We start from the raw sequence: 18,877 nt of genomic DNA on the forward strand, positions 1-18,877 counted from the left end.
CGCCGTTTCACAGTCACGGGAAAGTCAGCGTGTGACGCTTTTCGCGCTCTCGCCTGTGGGCGCCGTTTCACAGTCACAGGGAAGTCACCGCGTGACACTTTTCGCGCTCTCGCCTGTGGTCGGCAGCTGCCGAAGCCGCTCGGCTGGAGCCGGGCGGGCGCTGGCTTTGAATGGCACCGCGGTTGGGCAGAGGCGGGCCGCGCTGGAAGGGAGCGCCGCCATGGCTGATCTGCTGTGGTGTTGGCCGTAACGCGGTTTCAACCCTCCCCTTGGAGACCTCCCCAAGCCCCTCACCGTCCCCAGAAACCACCGCAGAGCCGGAGGACGCAGCTTGGAAGGATAAAAGCCGTCGGAGGCGGCCATTACCTCAGCACCCCTCTGCAGGTGGGTGAGGGGCGGAGGGAACAGCCTCCTCTGCGCCGGGCGGGTCCTGTGAGGCGGCGCAGCGCGTTTGCGGGTGCTGCGCCGCCTCACAGGACCCGCCCGGCTCAAACAACTCCTGCCCCGCTCTCCGCCTCATATTCCCCCTTCTCTCCGCAGCGCCATGCGGCTCTCTGCCTGCGCCGTGGTGCTCTTGGGTCTCCTGGGGGTCCATGGCGGCGCCTCAGGTGAGCGCGGCGCGGGGAAGGAGGGCTGTGGGCCGTGGCCGCCATTAGGCGGCTGGAGGAGCCCGGCGCGTAGCGGGGAGAAGGTTTTTTTTTTTGGACCGGGTGAGGATGGAGGGGAAGGGGGTGGTTGTGAGGAGATAGAGCCTTTTGGGGGGTGTGTGCCAGGCGGTGGGGCGAACCGCTGCTGTTGAGGGTTGAGCGAGAGTGAAGACGCAGCTGACTGCGGAGCTGGAGAAGAGTTATGTATTCATGGTTATCTTTGATGTGGGCAGGGAGAACCCCCTTCCTCCCTCCCCCTTTTTTTTCCTCTTTTTCTTAATAGCTTACTCGCTGTGAACACCATCGCTTTAACTTAGATGGACATACTGGACTGATTTTAACTGTGCTGTTTGCAGGGATATGGTACAGGCTGATGAATCTGGTGTACATTTGTGTTCCTTCTAAGGAAACAAGGTGACACTGACTACTCGTGAGTTTATAGGAGAAAAGGAACATGGTTAATAGTGGGATTTTTCTTTTTTTGATCGCCTACAGGTGGTCATGTGTTGCTGGCACCCTGTCAATTGTGTGTAGAAAACCACTGTCCCTATGAAATTAAATGAGCCAAACCCCCTGGAATTTGGAGCTTGGTTCCTAAAACGACTTATTGACCATGCTGATGTAATCTGACTTTACTAGGCATGGGCTTTCTTTGTAGTTCCCGGTGCTCCTGCATGTGACTAAAATAGGTGTCCAGAGGTAAGTGTACGATGATGATTATAGCTTGCGAAGATTTAACAGCTGCTTACTTTTTTTTCTGGTAACTCTCATCTGTTCAAATAAAGGAAAAAATAATCAGTTTCTTTTCAGAGATAAGCAAGTAGTCCCTTACGTCAGGGCTGATATAACCCTTCTTTTCTTAGTTTATTTTTAAACTTGTCTCTAATGAAGCTTAATTGTCCAAAAGGAGGAATCTACTCTTGGGATACTTTGCAAGGCTGCAGGATTATGTTTAGAATCAGTTTCAAGTGTGGAAGGTTTTTCTTCTGCTCTCTCTAGTCTCATTCCTAAGACTTAGTGGAGAGCCAAATGTTCCTTGCTTCTTGCAGGCCCTGAAGCTTAGGCTTGGTGCACACAGGTCTGAGAATGAAGGCTCAGTGTTCTTAGATCTTAATCTTTATATTAAAAGATGCTGACAAGCGATTTGCCTCACAGACTTGGTTGAAAATCGGTCATGTGTTGACTAACTTTTTTTTTTGCAGTATATAAAAAGGCAGAGCAAACATGGGACAAAGCTAACTGCTTTGCCTTGAAGGACTCTGTTGCCATATTTCCTTACAGAATTGAGAGTGGAGAGGGAAAAGCATTTTCCTCATGAAAAGCTAATAAGCTGTGTAATGCGCGTACCAATGCCCAGCTGATGATTAGGCCCTTTAAACAAGGACACTTGTTTAATAGTTCGCTTATTTTAAATTGTCTTCTGGTTATTTAGTCTTGGACGCTCAGGCTTGCAGGGAAGGGCTTTGCTGTCTCCTAATACTAGAAGATCCCGCTTCATTTTAAAAGCACTGATAAGTAGAACCTGTCCATGATGGCCTGTATTACCTCTCTGGGATTCTGATGGGTTGCAGCTCTTCAAACTTGGTATTTGTGCAGAAGTGTTTTATATATCACGTTTGTTACCTCTCAGGGAGCTCCACCTTCATGAAGGAGGAGTGCAACTGGCCTTGTTCGCTACGTCCAAACCGAGTTGTTTACTGTTGGAAAAACTAAAGCAAGTTGATAGTGTAATCAGGGTTGAGCTGTGCCCCTTTTCATAAAGGGAGTTTATGTGGGTTAACTTAGTTTGTGCTGGCTGTTTAGTCTGTGCAGAGACAACATTTTAAAATAAGAGGTTCACACAAACCTATTCAGCTGTCCGAATGTATTGGACAGCTGGTCACTTGCATCTTGAGTTGCTGTTGCCCAGATGTGCAAGTGACAGCTTAATTGAAAGTGCCAGCAATGTGTCAGGTTGTCTTCTGTGTTCTGACTGATAATCAAACTGGGTTAGTAAACTGTAAGCAGGTGACACAGGTACTTCTTCCCTCACTTTTCACAGTGTAGAGGACCTCATGACCTCTAAATTGGTGAACAGAATAGTCTTCTGGGATGGGAGTGGTCTGGTTTGTGACAAGCCATATTCTGTGGCTCTGTCTGCTTTAAGCATCAAACTGTGCTCTATGTATGAGTCTCAGTACATGTTCAATTCAAGTTTAGAACCTTTCATAAATCTTTGGAGGTGGGTCTGCCTTTATTTGGTGTGGGAAGATGGCAATCTTGTAGCAGGACTCTACCATGCATCCATGTACACATGGCATTACAGGTCTGATGTAATATGACTGCTGGCTTTATTCTGTTAAGTAACTGCATGCTAAAGATTTTCCTACTCAAACTAGTTTTCAGTCTGACTTTGTTCCTGGCTCTGTTGACTTGCTGGGTCGACTACCTCACTTCTGTGGTGGTTGTCTTTGGCGTGTGTGCTGCTGGACCTGCAGCACACCTCTTGGTGTGCTACATTCAGTGAGATCAAGCTTGCCCAAAGCAGCAGCTTGCATACTGTGACCAGTACTATGTGTTCATGAAGTCCCAGTATCTGTCCTTCAAAGCACTGAACTCTATATGGCTCAGGTAGCCTAATGCCTGTCTGAGAACTTGCCATAGCAATGAGCCCAATAAATTGTGAGTTGGTTGATTTGTCTTGCTCCCCGTGCTCTCTTTTTGCCTCAGAGCACCACCAGTGACTTGTTCAAATGTTCAATGTCAAAATTAACAGTTGGACTCTATCTTAAAGGTCCTTTCCAACCTAAACGATTCTATGAAATGACAGAAATAGAGAAGAATGGAAGTTTTTTAGGTGCTGTAGTCTGAAACATGTAGTAATTGCTCTTCCAGCAAATTTCTTAAACAATTCTGCTGCTCTGCAGTGCTTGTGAACTCTCCTTCTCTTAGTCATCTTTCAAGCCCGGCTAGAAGTGTGGTTCAAGGAGCCTGTGAACAAGAAACTGAAAAATACTTGTCTGGTGGATGTAGCTATTCTTGTTCTTCACCCTGAATCCATGCTCTTCTGTCCAGGCTTTGGTTTAGTTAAAATGTATGTCACATGCACTGTTTTGGGAGCAGTTATGCAAACATTAAAGCAGTGTAGAACATCATGCCTTAATTTTCCACATTAATTAAACTTGAGAGAGTGCCTCTGGCATCTAGAGTCTCATGATCGTGTTGAAGCAGTGGCTGTGTGTCTTGCTGACGAATCCGTTCTTATTCATGCAGAGGCCTCTGGGTGTGAGTACAGAGTGGAGGTGAGAAACAAGGCACAGCAGTGCATTTTTTTTTCCCCTCACTGTAGAGCACAGAGAAGTTTTAGCTTTTTCCTTAAAAGAACATCTAAGAGTGAACATCTTGTAGTTCAGGAAACTATACTGGAGTTCTTAAAGATCAAGGAAAAATAATTTTCCCGCATTCTAAGCTTTCACTCCAAACTTCTGAGTGCAAGATGTATATAGTCTGTGCCTCTTGAATGCTTTTCTTTAGCATTCATACTGTCAGTTGCATTTCTAGTAGAAGTCAAGAGTGAAGGAGGAAGAAGGTCTTGTGAAGGTGAGAAGTGCTGCTCTAGAAAATCTATGAGAAACTGGTGAGAACTCAAAGCTTTTTTTATAGCTCTAATGTTATGTTAATTACTGTTTGAAGACTTGAAGTAGAAACTTCTACCTTAACACAAAGCACAGATGATGGGACAGAGAAATGTGGAGGCTCTTTTTTCCCCTCCTAGATGGTTTATGATCCCCATATTTCAGCTGGGGTTTTATTCGTGATGTAGTACTGGTATTCACCAAATTTTGGGGATGAGCATGTAAGGGTTGAAGTTAGCAAAATGAGATGAGTTAGACTTTTCCTGCTTTTCTTCCTCTGCTGTGAGATGAGCAGAGGAGGCATGAGGGTGGGAGCTCACCTCTGTTTAGGGATCATCAAGAGGCAAAGAAGCTGGCCAAAGATGCCAGTTCTTGGCAGGGGAGAGTGAAAAATAACAGGAAAGGAGCACAGAGTACTGAGTATGGAGTTTCAGGTGAGAAGACTGTACCTTTTCCTTTATTTGGATGGAAGACCACCTGAGTCATCAGCAGTGGTGTATTATGGGATGGTGCTGTAGATTACTCTGTGCTTCTGGTGGAGTACTTGACAGTAGCAACCCATAAACTAAAAGGCAACTTTGTTGAAGAAGTACTGTGTATGTGTTCAGGCTTGATAAGTTTTAGGTCTGCTGGACTACTGTGTGTGCATGCAGGGAAATTCAGGGGAAAAACCTGAGAGGCATTGTGTGTGCTCTGAAAGCATTTAGTCTGCCTGCTAATCAGCAACAAAATAAAATCTTGTGGCTTCTATACAGCTGCTGCTCTTTCCTCCCTTGAATGCCCCTGTCCCTCAAGAGCCCAGCACAGGGAGAAGCCAGGCTTTCTTGCAGGACTCGAATGGCAAGCCAAAGCTGATTGTCAAAGAATCTTACATCCTAGGTCATGTGGTTGTCTTTAAATTAAAATGACAGTGGATCATGGGATTATGCTCGTCATGAGAAGAAATGGTCTTGGTTGTGTCTTGGAAAAATTAGTAAGATTTTTAGATACATAAATCAGATTCCAGCAGTCCTAATAATTCAGAATAGCATGGGAAGAAAAGACCTATGAGAAATAGCTGGAAGTGGGTAAGCATACATATGTAAACTATAGATTTGACTGTGTTACAGAAGTTGACTCCAACTCCCATGGTCTGGGAATTCACCCACGAAGTCTGACAGGTATTATGCAAGTTGACTGGCTGTTAGAAGCATACTTGTCTGTATTTGCCAAAGAGCAAGTAGTCCTCGGTGTCCCCTCTTACTTACTCTAATCAATGTTACTTACTGTTGATTGCACTAGCTGGTTGGCTGCAACTGGTGTCTGTTGCTGAGGTGCTCAGCTATATCAAATACTGAGCTTCTAGCAGGAAGTCCTGCCCCATGTGCTTAGGTAAGTGCCAGGCTGCATGGTGGGTTCTCTAGCCATATCTGTTCTTGAAGTTATAGCTTTGTGTGTATTAGTCTCTGAAACCTTAATACAACTTTCAGGGTAAGAGTAGCGTAAAACAACATCTTGCTCTGTTCCCAGCTGACTAATATTGGGCTACTGGAAGCTTCCAGGCTCCTCTTGGTAATTACTTCCCTCTTGACCAAAAACAGTGGATCTTCCTTTTCTTTTAATGCAGGTCTTCTTGAGCTCTCCTTGGGAAAATTCAGAAATGTGCTGCTTAACCAGACCAATCCAGTTGAAGCTGTAATCAGGAACATTGCAAGCAATGTGACTGTCGTTATTTTTCAAGTACATGCCCAGCAAAGTGATGTGGTGATATCCTTTGATAAGGTATGGGAAGATTGTCAATCTCATTCTTCTGTGCTACTTTTCTTTCAGCAAAGGAGTTGGCTCTGGTACCTGTAGGAATACAGAACCGAAGCTGTGTAAATAATAGGAGTATCTTACCCACATGGCTCTTAGTGTTGTTTTTAGCTTCAGAAATCCTTTCTTGTACTTACATGTCGTAGCTGCTCTTTTGGAGGACTGAATGCTAAAGGAATTTCAGAGCTGGCTTGAAAATGTTTCAAAATTTTGTTCTTGGTGGAAGTAGTGCTTTTGACATGTGACTGCTGACTGCTATCCATCAGCTTGTCAAATTAAAAACAGATTCATGAAAGTATTTGCTAGATAACCATGTACACTAAACATGATCGCTTTGGGATGTTTAGTTGCCTGCTGTTTATGTGGCTTGGAGCTAGCCTTGTCACTCCAGCTGCTTGGCCTGAATTTATTTCTCCTTTGGTGGCATATGGAGAAATTCCTCCACACTATAGTGAAGGCTGCTACTTCTTGCCAACAACATAACCGTTCCTACAGCTATACTTTAGCCTCAGTTTGTCCCATTGTTACTGGGATGCAATGTAAAATACTGATTTTTTTTTTTTTATGGTGCTATGAGACTTTAAGTAGTATGTGAACAGAATGTAGACTAAGCTGAAGGTGGTAGATGGAGATTTGACAGCTGCCATCCAGTTTTCCTTTCCTAATCAGTGTTTTGCAAATGAGGATATAGTGAGTGCCAAGAACTATCCTGGGAAGTTTAATAGGCCTTTAAGTTTAAGTTAGGCAAATAACTTGTAACACAAGTCTCCCAGCTGCTCAGTCTTCTTTGTACTGGTGAAATAGCCAGGATTACAGGGCTAAGACATTGCTGTTATGCCTATTCAGTCTTTGATTACCAGTGGTAGAATTTTTTACTGTCAATTCAAACCCTCTTTGCATTCATGGACCTTACGGGGCCAAGGACAGTGTTGCATAAATGTGGCTGTACTGCTTTTAGGGCTGGAAATATGAAGCTGAGCCAGACCTTAAAGCCTGCCAGATGCAAAGTGCTTCCTTACAGTGTTGCCTCAGATAGCTGTGGTAGTCTTGGACAAAAGCATGTTTTTGATGCAGAAAAACAGATTTGACTGAGGTCAATTGATTGTTCCAGCTGTGTGAGTGTGACACTGCCATTGCTGCCTGATCTTTCCTCAAGACGCCTGGTTGTTTTGTAGTATCAAATTTACCACTTTGTTTTTTGAGCCTGAACGGGGCAATGTGTAGTGTTGGAGGCCACTCCCTTTTTTCCAGCTCCTTTTTTTTTCATCTTACTTTTTCACTAGCCAAGGGCTGAATGTCTCATCTGTGACAACTGACCCTGAAGTGTGTGCCTTACAGGTCTGTGGCAGGAATGTGACTCCTGTGCAACATGTCAAACTGTGGTGGAAATCTTCTCAAGAAGTGCTTGTTAATATAATTTGTTTCTGTCCAGAATCCATCCATGAACAGCTCAGGAACTGGAGTAGACAAAGGACTAGTTTCCATCCTTCGGCCTCAGCAGAGTGTGTGTACATGGTACCTTCGGTCGCTGGATGCTAGCCAGGTGCTCAGCACAGCTATCTCTATCCCCTACATGGAGAAAGGTATGTTCTTTCTACTTGTTAAGGGATCCCAGCTCTGCTTATTGCAAGTTAACTATGAAATGGAAAGTTGACCTCTCAGAGGTGATATTCTTATGTGGTGCAAACATATGATGGAGATGCCAGAAATTCTTTTGAAATGGGCTGAAAAAGTTTAGTATCACCGCTGAACTCAAGTCACGTGTAGGATGTAGTGTGTGATCTTGTCATGGCTTCAGCCTTAGAGTAGAAAACTGCTGTGCATGTATGTCGGGACCTGTCTTAGACTGCAGTGAAACCACTTGTGTTGTCTGCAGGACTAGAACCTGACAATTTTATGTTGCTCAGCAAGCAGACTGCGTCTGCAAGTACCTGCGTTGCTGAGGTCTTAGAACTTTTTTTGTGCTGTGTAAGGGTGAAGTAAAAACTGCTACAGCTATCTCTTTCTGTGTTCTAGATCCTATTCCTGGAGGCTGCAATCTAGAATTTGACTTGGAAGTGGATCCAAATATTTACCTAGACTATACACTGGTTGATATACACATCAAGTTTGCCCCAGCAAACTTGGGATATGCCAGGTGTGTGGAAAAACTTCAGCACACTGAGTGAGACCTCCTTTATCCTTTATTCGGCCAAGATTCTAAAACAAGATTCTGCTGTTGAGGCTGACCATCCAGCTGCTGTCAGAAATCTTTACTGCAACAAACAAAGAAGTAAATGAGGAGAAAGAGGAGGGGGGGAGAGGTAACACAGAGACAGCTAAAAGTGGGAAATTGTGTCTTGTGGGAGAGGTTATGCAACTCCAGGTGTGCAAGCAGTCAGCAAATACTGGATCTTCCCATTCCTCATAATGACTTAGTCTGTTTGAGGAGCAATTGTGTAATACAGCCAGTTTTATCCTTTTGCTGGTATTGAAGCATGATAATGACTGAGTTTTGTTGTTGAGACTTCAAGTTATAAGGCATTATTTCCTGAATGGTGCCTGGTGTCACAGGTGATAGGCACGGAATGGGGAAGGCTATGTTTGGAGCCCTATATATAGCATGCATGGAAAAACCAACAGTGATGCTGTGATCTTTGGCTGTTGTGACCTCTTGGAATTCTTGTGCTGGTTCCTTATGAAGGAAGGAACTTGTAGGATGCCTCTGTAAGTATAAAGGCAGGTACCAGCATCAGGGTAATTCCGTGTAATACTGCTGTAGTCTGTGCTCACAAACTCTTACAGTCTAGTTTTGAATTATTTGCTGGTGTTAACTTCTAAAGAGTAGACATCAAATGCTGCCAACTGAAACAGGTAACTTCTGAGAACTAACGTTAAGATCTGGGGGTTGTGCTGGGCACATAGCTGATTTCTTTTTAATTGTAGAGGAGCAAACCCACCATCCTGTGACTCAGGGACTGGTCAGAACTCCAGATGGCGACTGCGCTATGATGTCTACCAGTACTTCTTACCAGAGAATGATCTTTCTGAGATGGTACTCATAAGCCACATACGGAAGATGTCTGAGGTGGAAAGTATCAAAGCTAATGGCGTTAAAGTAAGTCTGAAGCACTGGTGTACCAGGCATGTGACAGTGGCACAATCTTAAGTTTTCTCCTCCCCTGTGCTTGTCTTCCTTGAGTGTAAGAAGGCTGCAGATGCTTCAGCCTTCTTGCTTGTATCTGGGATTTCTGGCTAGGAAGTGCACAGTGAGTGATGCATGCGAAATGGCAACTGCTTTCTCTTGGGATAGAGGTGCTAGTTAGCACAGCCTAAAATGTGGCAGAATTGAGGCTTTTTGCAGTGGGCTCTTGTCATGATTTAAGCCCAGCCAGCAACTAAGCCCCGCACAGCTGCTTACTCTCTTCCTCCACAGTGGGATGGAGGAGAGAATCAGAAGAGTAAAAGTGAGAAAACTAGTGGGTTGACGGAAAGACAAGACAGTTTAATAGGTAAAGCAAGAGTCATGTGTGCAAGCAAAGCAAAACGAGGAGTTCCTTTGCTGCTTCCCATCAGCAGGTTCAGCCACCTCCAGGAAAGCAGGGCTCCGTCATGTGTATCAGTTACTTGGGAAGATAAACACCATGACTCTAAATGTCTCCCTTTTCCTTCTTTTTCTCACAGCTTTACATGCTGAGCATGATGTCATATGGTGTGGAATGTCTCTTTAGACAGTTGGGGTCAGATGTCCCAGCTGTGTCCCCTCCCGCCTTCTTGTGCACCCCCAGCCTGCTCAGTGGTGAGGCAGTGTGAGAAGCAGAAGCCTTGACTCTGTGTAAGCAGTGCTCAGCAGTAGCTAAAACATCCCTGTATTATCAACACTGTTTTCAGCACAAATCCAAAACGTAGCCCCGAAGTAGCTACTGTGAAGAAAACTAGCTCTTTCCCAGCACAGCTCTGATACTAGGTAGATGTTAGTGACTGGTCTGTGATGCGTTTTTCTCTTGCACTCTTTTTTCAATTAAACAAGCTCTTTCTGCAGTGTCCTCCTGCATGCTGCTTTAGCCACAGCGCTCCTTCAGTGATGTTGAAGCCAGCTTGCCTGTAGCAATACTGCCACAGTCTCCTGCGATGCCTGATAGATGTTGGAGACTGGCATCCTCAGGTGATGAGAACTATGCAGGAAATGCAAGGAAGAGAGGAGGAAGGAAAGAATAGTGAAACTGAACTAGAAATGGGCCCCACTTGGAGTGACATAAAGAAATCTGATATGCAAAACACTTGCTGAGTGTTTACCTATCCCTCAAAGAGACTGGAAGGGACAGAGGTGAGAATCTCTGTGACTGTGACCTGTCTGGCCTTGCTAGATGGCAGCCTGGCCTGCTTCAGAGGCCAGATCTGGCTCGTTAGACTGATAGGGAAACTGGACTGTGCCCTCAAATGGGGAGGAGCAAAACATGAGTGGGAGAATTTTCTCCCTTGTCAGAAAGCATAGTAATGTTGGAGGAAGTGGAGTCTGTCCTGTGAGTCTCTAATGCTTCAATTAGTAACACTGAGAGGGTTCCAAAAAAGAGAGCTCTTGCCTGCTGTTGTCACTGATCATCATCTTTGAGCTGCTGAGTATTCCCTCAGCTGTACGGAGGTATCAACATGCCAAGAGTGACAAGCAGTTCCTTGCGGTTAACAATATTCTTTACTGTTCCAGATGCTTACGCTGACAACTGATGACAAGACCAATGTCTACTTTTCCTCGCTTCCTGGACAAGGTGTGATCTACAACGTCATAGTATGGGATCCTCTTTGGAATACTTCTGCTGCATACATACCTGTGCATACATATGCCTGCAGCTTTGCTGACCTGGTGGATAACTGCTCTTCTCTCAGTAAGTTGGGACTTGTACATCCTTGCCAACTCATTTCAAGCTCGTTGTACTCCCAACACGCTGAATGGTGCTTTTGAGATTTGTTTTTTTTTAAATATGTGAAGGAGCTCTTTGTTCTACACTAGATATGTTTTGTTACTGTATGACAGAGTCTGCTTTTTGGTTGAGGAGAAATTCTAGAATAATAAAATAAGCCTAAGAAGATCTATTAGCAATCGGAGCTTTAATATGTGGCATTCAACTCTGTAGTGCCACTCTAGCTTTTTCCGTTTGAACTGAATACAGAATCTTAAATCACTTGTAGGACTATAGATACTGCATGTGAAACTAAGCTAGTAAAACATGAACTAGATTAGGGTCCAGCCTGGGTGGTTGTTTTTTGTTTTTTTTTTTTTCCTAACTGTGCTGGTGCTAACAGGAATTGGTAACTTACAAATATTTTAAAAGGAGATAGTCATCTAAAATAAGATGAAGATAATGCCAGCAATAGCAAAATGACTACAAAGTCGTGCAACTTTGTACAAAGCGATACAATAGAATTTCAGCAGAAGAGCAAAGCTGCTGCTCCCGTTATGACTGCAGAAGGGACAAGAATAATGGGTAGCATACGGTTCATAAAGTAAGATTTGTTCTCATGATTATTTTCTTACATACTGTAACACAAGTAACTGTTTTCAAACTCTGTGTTGTCTTATGACAACACGGGACAAATTATCTAGGCTAAACACCTTTTCCCTAATTCAGAGAACTAGAAAAACACGGTTTACTTGTTTCAAATAAGTTAAATACCAGTAAGAATTTTGCCTAGGAAACAGAGGTGAGCTGTACTGGGATGTTGCTGATCCTTTCTGTTCGATGTAGAGTATATTAAAGGGAGACTATGGTGAAGGCTGCAGCGATAGACTTTAGCTGCTGCCTGGGTCACTCATCATGTAGCACTGATTTTTACAGATGATTGGATGTCTTTTTTTTTTTTTCTAAAGCTGAGCAGAGGATTTTCAGGTAAAGCTGTATCAGTATTATAAACAGCAAGTTACAGCTACTTAACTGATTGTTACAGAAACCAGTATTTTGAGTAAGGAGGAAGTTCTTGATTTGTTAATCAGATTAGAACTACTTCAGTATGCTGTTGGAGATCCTATCAAGATAACTGCTAGTTCAGGCATTGCAAGTCTGCTCACATGGTGTGTCTGGAGGGTGGCAGCTATTAAGTTGTCAGTAGACTCGGTGACAGCAACCTGACCTTACCTTAGTCTCGTTGTTGGGACTACTAGGATGGAATGCTGTAGTAACCCGTTCTTTCTTCTGTTAGGCAAACTCTCTACCAAAGTATTCTTCACTGCTCTTGCTGTTCTTGGTCTCTTCACTTGTTTTTTTGGACACAGATTCTGGAAAACAGGTACTGAATGTTGTGATTTTTTTCTCATAAATCTGGTCGGAATTTCATAGATGTAACTTGCTGTACCTTAGAGTGGTGGTTTTATTACTAAGATTCACTTGATATTGGCACATACAGGTCCACTGCTTTTCTTTTACAGAATCAGAGCTTTTAAGTGCAGAGCAAGAAGTTTCTGGTATGCAAAGAACAGAAGCGTAGAACTAGGATGCATGCTGGGCAATATAAATATAAACACATAGTTTTTTTGACTACTTGCAGTGCTTGAGGACACCCCTTTCCAGAACAAAGTGTTGTCTGCCTTGCCTCTTGTGCTTCTCAGCCAGCGAACTGATAGGTTCTTTCCTCGTTGTAACATGAAGATGTCTGTAGATGTGCTGAAGTGGGCTTGGTATGAAGTGAGGGGACAGCATACTAAATCTTTTTTCTTTCTTCTGTAGACTTATTCTTCATGGGCTTCATATTCACAGGATTCTTCTTCTTCGTATTCATTACAAGGGTAACTGGCCTTGGTTATGATGGTGAGTAGCTGTGTCAGGATACCTTGTGCCCTTCCTGAAGTGGTGGTGTTATGAATCCTTTAAGTAAAATCTCAATTGCGCTTGTTGCTGGCCAGCCTTAAGAAGAGGAGGACGATACACGGATGCTTGAGCTGAGCTCTGGTTACTGTAATAGCTGAACACTCAACAGAGGAACTGTTACTTCTGACATCAAATAGTGATGCAGACTTGATAGCTGCAACTATAAAAGACAAATTTCAGTATCTATTCAAGGAAGATACAGGTTTTTAGAAACTCTGGAAATTTGGAACATGCTTCCTTCCTACTTTTTTCGTAATGGCTGGACCTCAGTTTCAGATCAAATGCAAATTTCATCTGTAAAATGACAGGGTGGAAGGTCTGCATCCTGCTTGTTAGACTGGCAAGAATTAGTTCCTTTTGTCTTTTTCCTACCTCATAGTTACTTTTTTTGATACATGTGCGTTACGTATTGCAACCGAAACTGCCTTGAGTTCGCAAGGCACTAATGTATATAGTAGCAAGGCTTTCATTCCAGTCTTTCAGTAGCACCTCCTCAGTTGCTGACTGGAACCTAAGTGAAATGCATGAAGCAAATGCTGATACTCTTGTTTGGCTTTTTTTTTGAAAAGTGTTCATTAGGTAACAAAATCAAGCATGTAAGTGAAGCTGCTGAATATGTCATTGTAGTAACTGAAGTTTTCAGAGTGTTGGAATCTCCCCTTTTCTCTTTCAGCGCGTCTTATTTTGACAGCAGTAGCTGGAATTATTGGAGGGCTTTTCCTGGTTGCAAGCTGGTGGAGATTTGGCTCTGTCCTACTCTGTATGTTTATTATTGGACTCGTGCTGGGATTTCTCTTTTCATCGACAGTCTTCTTTACTCCACTAGGTACGCACTGAAATACTGTGTGGCAAAGTGCTGACTGTTGTGCTGCGTTCCTACTGTTTTATAGGGACACTGCAAGGCTCTAAGAGGAATACTACTATCTGGTTTATGTTGCTGGTATATTTAACTTTCCCTTTCCTGTGTGAGGAGGAATAGAGATGCACCTGAAGCAGTCTTTCAGGTGTGCTGTAATTAAAACTACTTAGGGAATCTGCACTGGTGGGAAAAGGAAAATACTTATTCTGCAGAGAACTTGCTGAGGCTCTTCCTGCCTAAGCTGTGTGCCATCTCAGTCTGCAGCACTAGCTCTGCTCCAGGCAAGTGCTTGCTGTCTGTCTTGTTCTCTATCCAGAACAAGTCACAGTACAAGATCTGCAGTCTAACTTGGAGGCTTCAGGCGTAAAGGCATCGTGGATTAAGAGGAGCTCTTGCTATTACCTTTCACTATACCGCAGTGCAAGGCTCTTGGGAGCACTGCTCTGTGAGAGTCAAACTTATGTTTGCAGCTGGATTGACATCATCAGGGTCTTTAGAATGACTTTGTTAAGAGAGAAACAACAGATAAATCATTTAAAAGCAAGGCTGCTGAGCTGGAATCCCTCTGGGATGTCAGAGCATCAGTCACACTGTTTTCTCTATTGTAATTTTTAAAACTCTTCTACTTAAGATCCCTTGGTGGGACAGTTTTTCATTCTCCAGTCATCTGTGTTTAACTCAAGCCACAATCTTATGATAATCTATGCAGTCCCTGGCTGCTCTTCATTGAAGTAAAACAGTGACTCAGCTAGGGGTCAGCTTGTCCTGTTGGTTTATTTGACAGGCCTTAGCTGGGGGAGCAAAGTAGTGTTTGAGTGACCTAATTACTCTTTCTAAAGCCAGAAGAGTTTTTTGCCTTGTGTTGTTGTGATGGCTGCACTTGAATCATACTCTAGAGTCAAACTTACATAGATGGAGGTTTATAGATGATAAACCTATATAGGCAATAAAATGACTTCTTGTTGGGCAGAAGTACTCTGCTACTGTTCATTCTTAACAGATGAGTATTGTATACCTCATCAAAAATCTTTATTTTGCGGACAAGATCTGTTGTCCCAACTTAGAATACAGGACCTATACTGAAGTGGGACAGTCTTTTTTCTATTCTGGTTTTGTGTAACTGTTACAGTGCATCTTAATCAGCATTTGAGCTCAAAACCTAAGCTTTTCCACACTGTACTCCAGATACTTCGGAATGTTCAGAATCTTTGGGGAAAAATGCTCACTCTCAACCACTTGGAAAAAAATAAGTGTTTTACTAACTAGTAAATTATGTGTGGAATATGGTGTCTTTGCAGGAGACTACAGGGTCTTCCGTGACGATGTTGTGTTCTGGGTGACCTTTTCTTCTGTAGCCATGATGATTCCAGTGCTTTTTGTTGGATGTCCAAGAATTGTAAGTAGTCTGCACTGTCACCTTGGAAGGAAGGAGGAAGGGATGTCATACTACTTGATGCAAAACGTGGTCCTGTGGGATATGTATAGAAGACTCAATTCACCTTCAAGAAGCTCAGCACAGGAGTTCCAGCTCAAGGAACTTCCTGTTCTACGTGTGCTCAGTGGTCTGTAAGCAAAGGAATGACTTTGTGCAATGTTGCACATAGCATCTGCTAACACTTGTGTTTAGTTGACTTCTGCTGTCTTAACAGGATGTCAGGATAGCAGATGCGTGCAGCCACTTTCTTGTAGATGAACTGATACAAGATACTGCCCAAAGGAGGTGGGGAATGAAGGGTGTTTACCAGTCTCCTATAGCTGTATGTTTTCTCCCCCTCTAGCTGAACATACTGGCCTCTGGAGTGGTAGGCTCTTATGCAGTGATCCTAGCTATTGCCTGTTATGTCTACACAAGTCTTGCTTACATCACCTTAGACCTACTCAGAAGGATCCTCAATGATTACTTCAGCAGAGCTTACACCAATGTGCCTTTTCAAACAAATGGTGAGTACTGCTCTTAAGACTTTATTTATCTTTTTTAAAGAAAAACCACAGCCTCTTTGGTTCCGTTGTAAACAGTGAGTGTTGAGGGTAGGAAGGGATGAGAAGAGAACACAGTAAGTACCAAAATTATAAATTCTAGTCCTCCAAAAGAAATTCTCAGTAGATTCAAAGGCGCCAACCTTCCAGCAGGTGTTACGTGACAAAGGCCTTTGTGCTTCTCTGCCACCTTGCTGATGAGTTTGCAGAGTGGACAGTCTGAAGGCCTAATGTGGTGACTGAACACACTCGTCTCAACGCCATGCGTGTTCTTGCCTTTGCATGGAATTGCTCTAGGTGTGTGAGGATGCGTTCCTTTCTGTTGCTAAACTTGTTTGGTGTTTATGCTTGGGAAGGGAAGGAATGCCTTGCCTCGATACAGGAATCTTTTTTTCTGTCTTTCAGACTTCATTATCCTGTCAGTGTGGACAATGCTGGCCCTCAGCGGAGTAACTGTGCAGCTTCGCCGAGAGAGAAGTGAAGTGCCCTTCCCGCCGCACCCTTATCTCACCTGGAAGCGGGAAAGGGAGCGCAGAAGCACCAATGTCTTAGACCCTAGCCACCATATCCCTCCCCTAAAAGAGAGGATCCATAACAAGCTACTGCATATCAAAGAGTTTTTTCAGAAAGAGCAGCCAGCTGGGGAGAGAACTCCGTTGCTTCTGTAACCTGCCAAATAACTGGTGGGAACAGAGAGGAAGAATCTAGCAATGGTGAGATGAGTGATCACCAGCAAACCAGACATTGGGGCAGGATTTATCACTGCCAACTTGTCCTGTTTAATAGGAGGATCGTATTTGCCCACCTGGAAGAAAAGTTATCTGTCTGGTACTCTACATGCTGTTTTGTGACTCTTTCCTCAGTGGCCACTGAGCCTGCTGTAACACGTGTATGTCTAGCTGCAGAATCTTGTACTGATGGTCAAGTACAGGTATTTATCTTGTGACCTAGTTGGATGTTTAGGTATGTGAAGTATAAAACAGCCCTTGGAAAGCAACCTGTGCAATGCTGGTTCTTCCCTCACCGTGTGGAAACCACTGCTCAAACATGGCCTGACTCAGTTCTGAAGGTGAGCAGTCTGTCAAATGGTGAGGGATGAGAGAGAAGGACCAGACACAGAAGAAGTTCTTCTAGCAGGAACTGAAGTATCACCTTCTAATATAGGTACAGAATGTGTGGCTGCAGACACAGTTGTTTCCAAGAAGTATTACTGAACCTTGCAAGCTAAACCAAGTGACTTGAATTTAAACTGCACTGAATTGAACTGTTGTTAAGTGTGCACACTGAGGCTCAGGAAGTGGACCTGATCTGAGACGGAAGACTTTCTCCCTCACTTTTGGATGGTTCTGTAGCAAGCTGGTCATCTGGTCTCTGCGCAGAGATGACTGCTAAGAGAACACAAGAGGTTTGCCTCCTTGTTTGTTTTCTGAACAGCCTGTGACTTGTTTATGCTCTGATATAATCTCTTTTTTGATGGTGCTGTCATAAAAGAAACTAAATAAGCTCTTGTCGCCAACAGCAGTTTTTTTCTGAAATTGGTTTAAACACTATTTTTATTCAACTTATCTTTTAATTTTGCCTTTAAAGGGTGAAAACAGCATCCAGCTAGCAAAATACTGACTGGGATCCTTGCCGACTGAATGTGTTCCTTACCAATTTGGAGTGCATCTGCCCAAACAGAATGTAGTATAAAAACAGATAAGGGACCCACTCTTGTGTTCAGTGGAGGATTGCGATCTTGCATGGTGGCTTTATTCACTTCCTTAAAATCAAAACTAACAGCCGTTTTCAAAATGCAAACGGGGTGTTGTGGTTTTGGCTCATGTAAATGCACAAGCAGTCCTGAGGCTGTCCTCAGTTTTACCTGCCTCTGCCCCCCATGCCCAAACCTGGTCCTGACGTTCAGCGTTTACACAGTGATCTGTCATGCATGACATGATGGTTGAAGTCTTGCGTCTTGTATCTTGATGCAGGTTACGGTGGCTCTTCCTTATTCTTCTTACTGGCTTTGTACCTTTAGCAAAGTGCATAGTCCTTCCTGTCTGAAGGTGAATGGCTGTTGTGCTACCTGGATGGAACCACTGTGAGTGAATACCTCCGAGGTGGAAACTTAAATTCTTAGCCACCGCTTTAAATTCTTGGTAGCAAGTATGTAAAAAACAACTTTTCGTCAGAGAACTTTATCTGGAAACTTAGCTGAAAGTTACAACACCATGGCAATAGAAAGGAATTACTGACTTCAGAATGATTCTACTTACCAACCACTTCTCTGTAAAGAATGAAAGCTTAATGACATAGTATCTGAGGTGACTGAGCTGATGTGATGTTTAGAGAGGCAAATTCCACAATTGCTTGGAGCTGGAACATCTCCCTCAGGCAGCAGAGCAAGGCTGAAATGCTGCAGTTTGGTTCCAGCTTTCACTGTGCTGTTGTGTGGCACCTGTTGGTGAACGAGGAGCACTTCCCCTCGCCTCTGGCAGACTGCTGCTTGCTGACTGCCCTTACTGCACTGGTACTGAGCATGTCTCTGCCGTATTTGATGGCAAGTAGCAAACACTTATTTGGTATATAAATGATCTTAAACATGTTTACCTTGTTTTTTTTATAACTGCTGTGATTAACGTTGTGGAAGAGACAAGTTTAATTTTCTCTATCTTTTATAATAAAGATGTCTTTTGGAAAAAATATTGTAACTAAAGGGTTCTGTTTGAATTCAGTGATGCTTTTAGAACTTAGCTTCTGCCTTTGGTATTGTAGGGGTAGGATCTTTTGAAAAATTTCTTAGCCCCTCAAGGGATGAGGTGGGAGGAGCTTAGTTGATGTGTTGTAAGGCCGTACTGTAGTTGCAGTGACACCCAGAGGCTGAGTATGTGGTTATGTTCTGTATGAAACCAGTGAGGAAGTGTGCAGTCCAAAAAGGCTTTTGTTATAGCTTTGTCAGATGGGGTTCTAGAGAACAAAGGGACAGTCATCATCCACTTCTTGATTGGAATCTAGTCCGCAAGGTCATGTAGGAAGTCTATGGCAGAACTAGGATTCGAACACTTGGATCCTGACTTGGAGACTTCATCTCTCTTTAATACTGCTAAGATGACAGGGGAATTTCTTCCGTGCAGATAATAGTGCTGATAGTCAGAATACACTAAC

At 43.5% G+C, this 18,877-nt stretch overlaps 2 protein-coding genes across 2 annotated transcripts in view; one reads left to right on the forward strand and one right to left on the reverse strand.

Annotated features, from left to right (window-relative positions):
- Positions 1 to 18,877, reverse strand: part of FGFR1OP2 (FGFR1 oncogene partner 2) — a 357,712-nt gene that overhangs the window by 318,192 nt on the left and 20,643 nt on the right. The window lies entirely within an intron of this gene.
- On the forward strand, positions 489 to 17,278 carry TM7SF3 (transmembrane 7 superfamily member 3). Its single transcript, XM_009983897.2, has 12 exons — positions 489 to 608; positions 5,868 to 6,022; positions 7,488 to 7,638; positions 8,072 to 8,192; positions 8,981 to 9,152; positions 10,740 to 10,917; positions 12,230 to 12,316; positions 12,754 to 12,834; positions 13,568 to 13,720; positions 15,052 to 15,149; positions 15,532 to 15,694; positions 16,136 to 17,278. The coding sequence occupies exons 1-12, from the start codon at positions 545 to 547 to the stop codon at positions 16,396 to 16,398; spliced, it is 1,686 nt and encodes a 561-aa protein (XP_009982199.1). The 5' UTR covers positions 489 to 544; the 3' UTR covers positions 16,399 to 17,278.

Source organism: Tauraco erythrolophus, chromosome 4 (assembly GCF_009769465.1).
Source record: "Tauraco erythrolophus isolate bTauEry1 chromosome 4, bTauEry1.pri, whole genome shotgun sequence".
Taxonomy (NCBI): Eukaryota; Metazoa; Chordata; class Aves; order Musophagiformes; family Musophagidae; genus Tauraco; species Tauraco erythrolophus.

Bases quoted from the DNA above. Each gene is read 5' to 3' on its own strand.
- TM7SF3 (XM_009983897.2), top strand. From the start codon at position 545: ATGCGGCTCTCTGCCTGCGCCGTGGTGCTCTTGGGTCTCCTGGGGGTC. The intron at 9,153-10,739 runs GTAAGTCTGAAG...TTACTGTTCCAG, and splicing joins TCAAAGCTAATGGCGTTAAA to ATGCTTACGCTGACAACTGA. The intron at 12,835-13,567 runs GTGAGTAGCTGT...TTTCTCTTTCAG, and splicing joins AACTGGCCTTGGTTATGATG to CGCGTCTTATTTTGACAGCA.